This window comes from Fukomys damarensis, unplaced genomic scaffold (genome assembly GCF_012274545.1).
Source record: "Fukomys damarensis isolate Sample0158 unplaced genomic scaffold, DMR_v1.0_HiC HiC_scaffold_23, whole genome shotgun sequence".
In the NCBI taxonomy this organism is placed as follows: domain Eukaryota; kingdom Metazoa; phylum Chordata; class Mammalia; order Rodentia; family Bathyergidae; genus Fukomys; species Fukomys damarensis.
This window is the reverse complement of record NW_022900935.1, coordinates 48,411,437-48,421,592: the sequence shown is the minus strand read 5'-3', so window position 1 is coordinate 48,421,592 and position 10,156 is coordinate 48,411,437. Positions and strand designations below refer to the sequence as shown.

At 34.1% G+C, this 10,156-nt stretch overlaps 1 protein-coding gene across 1 annotated transcript in view; it reads right to left on the bottom strand.

Moving 5' to 3' along the window:
- The window catches only part of Efcab3 (EF-hand calcium binding domain 3), a 215,970-nt gene that overhangs the window by 141,489 nt on the left and 64,325 nt on the right, over nucleotides 1-10,156 (bottom strand). The window contains 1 exon segment of the mRNA XM_019209488.2: nucleotides 2,340-2,411. Within this exon segment, the coding sequence (XP_019065033.1) occupies nucleotides 2,340-2,411 (72 nt within the window).

Below are 10,156 nucleotides of genomic sequence, written 5' to 3'. Positions count from 1 at the left end.
AAAAAAAAAAAAAAAAAAAAAAAAAAAAAGAATTATATAGGCCTCAATAAATTCATATTTATGTTAGTAAAATTACTATTATTAAAGCCAACAGAAACTAACAAATAAGAATCGTAGCCTCTTAATGCCTTTAATTCTGTTTCACTTTCAGTTCCGCTAACATCACAAGTAGTCAACTTCAGATGGCAGTTTAGTCTTGCCAGCTCCCAAACATCCATACAAGCTCTTTTAAAAACACTGTTTCCTTGAACAACCATCTTAAGTGGAGTCTGCTTAACCTCCAATACTCCACGTGTTAACCAGGATGTAGATGATCATTTTGCTAGTTTTCTGTTGTTGTCAGGCTATTTTAATTTCACTTCCAAACAAACCTTATTACTCTCCTTATTATTCAGGCCTGTCATTCAGCTATAACACACCCAAAAATCATTATCTATTGCATTATTTTTAATGTTTTAATTAGTATATCTTTGTAATACATAATGAATATACTCTGTGGGAGATAGATAGATAGATAGATCTTGCATCTTAATCTTTCCCTTCCATTATCTATTATATATATTCTAATCACTCCTCCACACTCTCTAAGTATTAAGGTATCTTAATCATAATTCTTCCATAACCTAAGTCCCATTACCATCCAACAACAATAAAGAAGATCCTAGAGTCTTAGAGCACTTTAAACTTTAAACTCCAAAAATCCTTCATTTCCTTTCCAAAGCCATCTGTACCAATGGCTATGCTTAATCCACATCATTTCTTAGAATTTCCTGACCTACCTCTAAAATCTACAGGATCAAATACTGTTCATAATTCCTTAAATCCTTATGTGCATATACAGAAGCACAAAACTCTAACCACACAGCCTATTCTTCAAGTTCTAAAAAAAAAAAAGAAAGAAAGAAAAATGCTGAGGCTTTATCAGTAATGGAGGGAATTTCCTGAAAGCCAAATTGCCACATGCCATCCAAACCTGCAAGCATCTTTTTACAAATATAGTGGCTTCAGTTATGCCAGGTTATCTCTTCATTATTCAGATGGCCCTTTCTAACTGTTCCTCATCATTACAGGCCTTTACTGTACTAGTCAGCAATGCCAACTCCCTAGTCTTTGCGACTATCTTCCAGATCAGGTCCGTACCCTGTATCTGCTTTCTTTGGCTTAATAACTCAATGACTCAGTTTCAATTTTTTCCTTTTATTCCTTATAAAAGTACCTATTCTGAACACCAGTCTTTCTGAGTTCTCCCCTTTCAAAATAACAACTACTTAATAATCACACATCATATTCCTAATACTACATTAGGTGCTGTACACATGTTGCTGTATTTGGTCCCGATAACTCCATGAAAATTTGAAATGATGTTATTATCTTCTTTATATTAAAGAGGAAGAAACCAGAATGGCCTAAGGAGGTCACTAAGATTTTTAACTGGAAGAATTACAAACCCATACCTGCCTCCCACATATCCCACACTGCTTTCTCTTTCTGGGCATTGTTTCCAACAGCAAAGTTAATATAATTAGTAATATAATATGTATGCTGATGGTAGTTACATTACTTGATCTAAATAACATATTTAGATTTTAACAGAAAGTTATTAAACATTTTCTTAACCTAAAAGTAATCAATAATGTCACATTCCAGAGCAGGCTGGGTATTGAAAATCTGAACAGTATTTGTTACTTCTTTGAGCTCAGAAATAACTCTGGATTTGTCTCCCTGGGAATGCTTATTGAACAGAAAGTCATCCAAACATTTACTCAGATAAGGTAATGCTACATTTTAAATATATATATTTGCCAAATAAAATATAAAGTCAAACTGCAAGTACTATCTTCTCTGATTTTAGTATTCTAACTTTTACATAAAGTTAGAAGTCAATGCTATAAAAATTGCTCTACCAAAATTCACATAACAAATATGTTGTTTAACAAAAACTAAAGAAAGATGATGAGGAATATCTATCAATGGGGCAGCAGATGTATGAGAGATTCTATAATAATAGACATCAATGCATTAAACAGAGTCCTAAATCTGAAGTTTAAAATTATATACAGAATATTCCTATCTGATATATTTTAAAGCCAGTACCTAATTTTCTATAAAGCCCAGAAAACAAAAACAAAATTAAAAATAATTTAATAGACTCCTTTTTCTATAAAAAGCTTTTCTTTGCATTGTAGAAGCTGCCAATTTTTAATCAAAATCAACTTTTGCCTGCCTGTCAATGCCAATAAGTTCACCTAGTAGGATCAGAAATGCTAAGAAAAAAAAATGAAACAAAAAGTTCACTCAGTAGAAGTAAATTTAACAGTCACAAATAATGCAGTACTTACCTCCTAACCTGGAGGTATTGCACATATTCTTCACAGCTTTTGCAAATTCTTCAAATTGTACTTTGTCACCTCCTGTGAGAAAAACATTTTTAACAGATCAGATTTACTAAGTAAAGCCTGGATACAATGAAACAGTTCATATACATGTAGACCATTTGATGTACTCATAAGAATATTTCTTCTTCACATATGTGAGTAAACAAAAGGTGAATGTAATAAATGAATACATTTTTAAAATGTAGAAGTTGAGTTCTCAATTTCTGTCAATCAAGAGAAACTCTATAATCCATATTCCTAAAATATAAAACTAAGATAAACTCCTAGACAAAACTAAGAAATAGACATCAGACTCAGTGTAAATTTTCAACTATTAAACAATAAAATATCTATGCCAGATAAGTCTGAAGGTAGCTGTCAGTGCCCAGTAGCTCTATGACTATGTCTGATAAATAATTACTAACAATTTTTACACAAGAATGCAAAAATGTGAGATTACAAAGTGACAAGCACAAGAGATAGAAGTGGATATGTTTTCCGACTCCAGAACAAGGAAGTTTTGTCCAAAGAGGTAGTTATTGTAGCTTCAGATCACACTCTATCTGAAATTGTCCCACGCAGTGTAATTTAAAAAATCTGAATAGGTCTTTTAACATTTCTTAATCATTCCTTCTGTGCTCAGTATGATATATTGTTTTCCAGTAACGTGCTACACAAAATGGAGGTATTCCATGCATATTTAGAGTAATAATAATTATATATTAACATTTTTCTATAGAACAGCCAAACAATCTGAACTTTACATTTCCTAAATGCATATATTAGTATTTCAATCATGTTAGAACACTAATAGTCCACTAGCCCACTAAGACCTAACAATATAAAATTTCTAGGAGAAAACATATGGGAAAGGCATTTAGTCTATGCAGAGATGTCTTGACTATAACCCCCAAAATACAATCAACCAAAGCAAAAGTAAGCAAATGAGATTGCACAAACTAAAAAGCTACTTCAGAGCAAAGACATTATACAGTAAGGAAATAACCCATGAACTAGGAGAAATAATTGTACATCATAAATCAATAACAGGCTAGTACCTAAAATATACAAAGAGTTCAAAGAACTTAATAGCAAGAAAAAAATTTTAATGGGAAAATAATTTGAACAGACATGTCTCAAAACAAGACATACAAATGGACAACAGATATATGAAAAAATATTCAATATCTTTAACCATCTGATGAATGCAAATTAAAACCACAAATAAAACCACCCTCAGCTTGTTAAATTGGCTATTATAAAAAAAAAGATAAAGTTATCCTTATACATCTCTTACTTTTCATATTTAGAATACCCACCACCAGTTGTTGCTAATTTCACAGCAGCTAGGAACTCATCTTTTTTAAAATTATTATTCAAACCAGACAAAGTGTTCCACAGATCAGAAACACTTATCTCATCCTTGATGAGACTGTGGAGGGTTTCAATAGTATCAGGCAGTACTAAAGGGTAAATAAAACCACAAGTTTTATAACATGCTTATACAAGAAGTTAATAAAGGAAACTTTTATTGAGAAGAGTGAAAAATTAAGGAATTTGTGATTTAAAAGAATACAATATAAATGCACAGCTAATTTTCAAGTATCAAAACAATATTTTAGTGTGACAGAATTCTGAAATATTCAAGAACTCATAGTAACCTCATAATTATTATTAAGAATGATTTTTCTTGAACTTCATACTTAAACAAGTTTTGATTAACAAACATTTCCAATTGATGAAAAATGACTCAAATAGCTTTTGTTCTATATTGTTATCAAAAAATTTTCCCTGGTTCCTTCTTTCTTTTTAATCTATCAATAGAGATAATGGAAAGATGTTTGTTTTTATTAGAAGTGCAATAGAAAATTCTTGGAATATTTTAAACAGAATAGAAAAATCTTATTAAAAAATTATAAAATGATCACTCTGCTGCTTTATAGAAGATAGATTCTCTGGGAGATGTCAGGAAGATAAGTAATAGTTCAGAGGGGAAAAAAACAGTGGCTTTGACAAGGACAAAAATGATAAAGAGACTGAGATGTGGACAAATTAAGGAAGTATTTTAAGAATGAAAATGAGAGCACTTAATGATGAATTACTCATCCATAAAGAACAAGAACGTAGAAACATTTATAGCTAAGTGGATGCACATTGAGGCTATATGCAAGTGAAATTAATAGGACACACATGTGTAAATACTGTATAGTTTCTCTATGAAAAACTAAAAGTGTAAATAAGGTTCAAATTATATAATTGATATTGTGTAATAGGAAGAAAAGGTATAAAAGAGTAGAGAAAGTGGGAGGGGTAGCGGAAAGGTAAAAAAGGAAAAGAAAAAATATGAGAAATGGAAAAACATGGAAACAATGTCTCTGTAAACAGGGAAGGGTGGAGGGGGTGAAAGGAGGGCTGGGGATTGGGGAAAAATAAGCACCAAGATAAGTCATGTAAAGTTAAAAGATCCCAGTGATGAATGTAACTGCACTGTATACCAAAAAGGTACCAATAAACTTAATAATAAAAATAAGATGAATTTAATGGAAGGAAAGCTGAGGAGGCTGAGCCATAAATTTCTAGGTTTGACTCCTGATCAGTTCCTTCAGACTGGGGGAAAACAAGGTTTTTGGAGAACACATTAATTTTAACATAAATTAGAAGTCAAAAGGTTATAGGTACTATTTAAGGCAGTAAAAGTACTCTGGAAGACACTTAAAGAATGGAAGTGAGAACAAAGGCTAATACTTAAAGTTAGCCATAAAAAGCAGCAGCCAGTAAACAAGAACACAAAGGAAGAGCTTATAATGTGGGATGAAAATTAGGATATTATAGTGTTACAGAAAACAAGAGAGATTTTAAAGAAGAAACATGTATTAACAGTTGGTAGGCATGGGATTTGGTTCAATGGTTCCGCCACCTGCCTCATAAGTGCAAGGGCCCGAGTTTGATCCCTGGTACTGGAAAAAAAAAAAAAAAAAAAAAAAAAAAAAAGAGGAAAACAGTTGATAGAGCTGGGCATGATTGTGTATGACTCTAATCCCAGTTCTACTTAAGAGGCTAAAATAGGAGAATATCAAGTTTGAGGCCAGCCTGGGTCATGTAGGAAAACCCTGTCTTAAAGTAAAAATAAAGAGAGCTAAGGATGTAGCTCATTGATAGATCACTTGCTGCTCAGCATGTATAAGGTGCTGCCCTGAAAAAAAAACTGTCCAAGAACTGATAATATAGTAGATTAAGAACAGCCAGATTTGTTTTCACCTCCACCACAAAACATAGTTTATATCAAATTTTAAAATACTAATAAAAATATTTGGTGAAGGCCCAGAGTCCCAGCACTTAAGAGGGACTGCTTGAGTTCAGGGGTTCAACACCAGTTTTGGCAACACAGTGAGACCTTTCTCAAACAAACAAAAAACTTGGTAATGGGTTAGATGAGGGGAGTAGAAGCGGTGAAGCTAGAAAAGAGGAGAAACAAGATTAAGAATGACTACAAGGTATCTGTCCAGGCAAGGATGCTAAGGTCAAAAGAAAGGAAAACTATCAAATGTCAACAATGAGGTCAAATAACAATAGTGTAAATACTTGAGCTGATCCCACGAGGTAAGACAAGTTCTACCTGAGTTCTAATCTTAACACTACCATATACCTCTTGTGTAACAATAGGTAGGCTTTTTTACCCCCGAACTTCTGTGCTTTGGTTTTCTCCTCTACAAACATAATAAAAGAAATGATATGAGCATTCATGGAATGAATGAATTTAGAATAGCACTGATTATAAGCATTGAATAAGTATAATAATAGTAATTATTTTTCTCTGGTACAAACAATCTAGAGTTGTAATTGAGATGTCTACATAAAGGCAAAACTCTAGAAAGTCTTTCCATCTGAAGGGGAAAAAAAAAAAAAACAACCTGAAAACACCTTGGCCAGCTCCTTTTTAAAAACTGAGAGAAAGGCTTGAACTCTGCTTCAGGAAAAAAAAAAATCCAGTGGTAATCTAAAATCTAAGACCACTGTCTGTGAATGTCATATTTCAAATAAATTCACATAAACTCCAAACTAGGAGCCAGCATAAAAGTGGCACAGTTGATTATAAAATCAGATCTCGTTCACTGATATATATTTTTTAATTCCAGGTAAATTACAGATTTACATATAAAAAACTTCAAAACTTTAGCAAAAAATACTTGCAAATATCTCTTATTCCTCTCAGTACTGGGGACTGAACCCAGGACCTTGCGTTTACTAGGCAAGCACTCAACTACTGAGCTACATCCCCATCCCCAGCCATCATTATTATTGTTGTTGCTATTTTATTTATGGTTGTTGTTATTTTCTTTTGAACAGTATCCCCCTAAATTGCCAAAGATTGGTCTCAAATTTTTTTTTTTTTTTTTTTTTTTTTTTTTTTTTTTTTTGGTACCAGGGATCAAACTTGGGACCTTATGTTTGCAAGGCAGGTGGTGGAACCACTGAGCTAAAATCCCCAGCCCTCAAATTTACCTTAATCCTTGCCTCAGCCTCCCAAATAACTGCGATTACAAATGTGGGCCATTACAACCAGAGGAAAATATCTCACTAGTCTCACAATAAAAATAGGCTTCTATCTTTAATATAAATGGAATGTTATCTGCCAAATATTAAAGATGTAGGAATTGGGGCAGCATTGGAAATTTGAGATAATGAGTTTAATTGGTTACTTCAGAGAACAGGAGATTGACTTAACTGTAAAAGCAAGTGAATAATTCCTATGTAGTGATGAGGGCTAGAAGACACTGATGACCAAGATTTTACAGTGTAGTCCATACAATCTGCTCAGCTGTGTGATTTTCTTCAGAAATGCTGTTAGCCATGAGAAAAATGGTAAATGGGTTCATTCAGGAATGGAAGTTTTGTTGCGTATGTGCAACAAAAGTAGAGGCAGGATAGTTGAAGGTATGAGGTAAATACATATTATAGAACTTAAACTGGATATGAGGAAAAGTGACAACAGGAGAAGACTGATATATATATATATATATTTGTATTTATACAAAAAGACTAAAAATAGCAGTATGTTATGCATCGACAGCAGCAACAGCTTTTCCAGGTTCTGCAGTCATCTGAACAAAATTATAGACATTCAGCACATTCCATTAAAAAAAAAGAAAAGAAAAGAAAAGAATAATATCCAGAAAACAGCAAAGTTCTGTTGCTGTTGTGGTACCTGGCACCATTTTTTTTATTAGCATCTTAATCATCATCTGGAAAGAGAACATTCTAGAGTAATATCATTAAATGTAGCACTGATAAAGCACGGTCCCTACTATGTATCATAAAGCAGGTACAAGATATTTTACATTCATAGAGGTATGATACAGTACCATCCTACATCAATAATACTAGAATCAGTTTTGGTTTGAAATTTACTTTGTCTGCAAATAAGATTGCTACCCCTGTTTTTTTCTGGGCTCCTGTCACATGGAGAATTGTTTTCTATCTTTTCACTTTGTCTATGGGCTTCTTATTGCACTAGGTGTGTTTCTTGTATACAACATATTGTTGGATTTTGCTTCTTATTCCATTTTGCCAGTCTATTTCTCTTGATTGGTGAGTTGAGGCCACTGACATTGCTGGTTATAACTGATATGTACTGACTTATTATTGACCTTTTGTTAACTCTTTTTACTTTTTCACCTTCTCCTTTTAGTTTCTTGCCTTGCCTATTTGATTTGCTCTGTTGGGCCTCATGGTGCTGTTGCCTTCATTGTCTTTTTCTAGGATCTTGTTTAGAATTCCTTGTAGTGCTGGTTTGGTATTCATATAGTTTCTCAGCTATTCTTTGTCGTGGAAGTGTCTTATTTCCCCATCCATTTTGAAAGAGAGTTTTGCTGGATACATCAGTCTAGGTTGGAGGTTGTTCTCTTTTAGTACTTCAAATATCTCATTCCAGGCTCTCCTTGCCCCAAGGGTTTGTGTTGAAAAGTCTGCTGTGATTCTGATGGGCTTTCCTTTGTATGTGATTTGTTTCTTTTCTCTTACTGCTTGTAGTATTTTTGTTCTTCTGCTGGGTTTCTGTGATCTTGATTATTATATGTCTAGGTGTAGATTTTTTTGATTGTAGCTAGTTGGGGTCCTATATGCCTCAGTTATCTGAATGTCAAATTCTTCCCCTCTGTTTGGGAAGTTTTCTGTCATTAATTCTGCAAACAGCTTTTTTAAGTCATTTGTATTTTCTCCTGCTACTTCATGTATTCCTATCAGTCTTATGTTATTCTTCTTTGCATCATCTAGGAGTTGTTGGATTGATTTCTCATGATCTCTTACTGTTTTTAAGAGACCTCTCTTTTCATGGTCACTGACTGCAATCTTATCTTCTATATCTGAGAGTCTATCTTCACATTCTTTTATTCTGTTGCATAACTTTCAATGGAGTGTTTAATCCCCTGGATATCTGTTTGAATCTGTTTTATGGATTTCATTTCTTTCCTATATTGGGCGTTTATTTTTTCCATTTCTTTCTTATGTTGGGCCTTCATGCCTTCTATCATGGTCCTGAGCTCATCTATTTTTTTGTCAGTTTCTGCTCTAGAGTCTCGAATCATGACTTCCATTTTGCTCACTATCTCTATGGTTATAATATGGGAAATTATTTCTGTTTTGAATTTTTCTAAAGCCTGATTGATCTGTTTTGTTACTTCCTGTGCTTTGAGTTCAGGGTGTCCTGGTGGTTCACTATTAGCCTTTTCATCCTCATTTGCCCTACTGTTTGCCATTGGTGAACTGGAAGTCTGTCCTTGTGTCTTGCTTAAGTGTTTTCTCATTTTTATTTTTGTTTTCGGACTGTCCTTGGTTTAATCTCTGGGTTATCACCCAAATCTTCCTGATATAGTTGCACCCTAGCTTCTGTGTCTCTAATGACCCACAGACATTCTCATTTTCATAACATCAGAGAAAACAGCTCATCAAATCAACAGCAATGCTTTACCCCAACTGATACAATCAGCAACACATTAAGATCAAGCACAACTTGGACACTGACCACCTGTGGTAGTCACTAGTCTATCACCCTTAAATCATTTGAATTAAATGGAAATCAAGAAGCAGTCCAGAACATGTCTGCAGTGAGCAAACTTTTCAATATAGTATATTTACCATTTAATGGCTCAGACAGAGCGAGGATGCAAGACCCCTGATCTCAGTTAGCTGATTGCTGAACCCCATGATGCTGACTGACCTCGGGCTGCAAGGCCCAGATTGAGTTCCCCATCCTTCTGAATGGTTGAACTCCGCAATGTTCTATTACAGGTTTCCCACGCCCTTTCTTTAAAGATGTTCAAAGTTGGGAACTCAGAAAAATACCCTTGATGACCACCTCTGCCTCTGCAGAGTGGGTCCAAAGACTGGCACAGTCAGGAGGTCTGAGAGTGTGTGTGTGGGGTGTTTATGGGGGTTCAGGGGCGCTACCTCCTGGCACTGGAGTGATGGCGGCTGAGGTGGGAGAAGCGCCTTTTTCATTTCTAACTGCATTGATATGGCTCTTTTCCCTCTCCCTCAGTAAGTTTGGTGAAGGATTTATCTATTTTGTTCATTCTTTCAAAGAACCAGCTCTTTGATTTGTTGTCTCTTTGTATTGTTATTTAAGTCTCAATTTCATTGATTTCTGTTCCAATATTTATTTCCCTTTTTAATTTTGGTTTGGGCTTTGGTTTTTGTTGTTTCTCAAGTATCTTGAGGTTCCTCATAAGGTAATTTGAGTTTGCTCTGTTTTCATAATGTAAGCATTTATTGCAATGAACTTC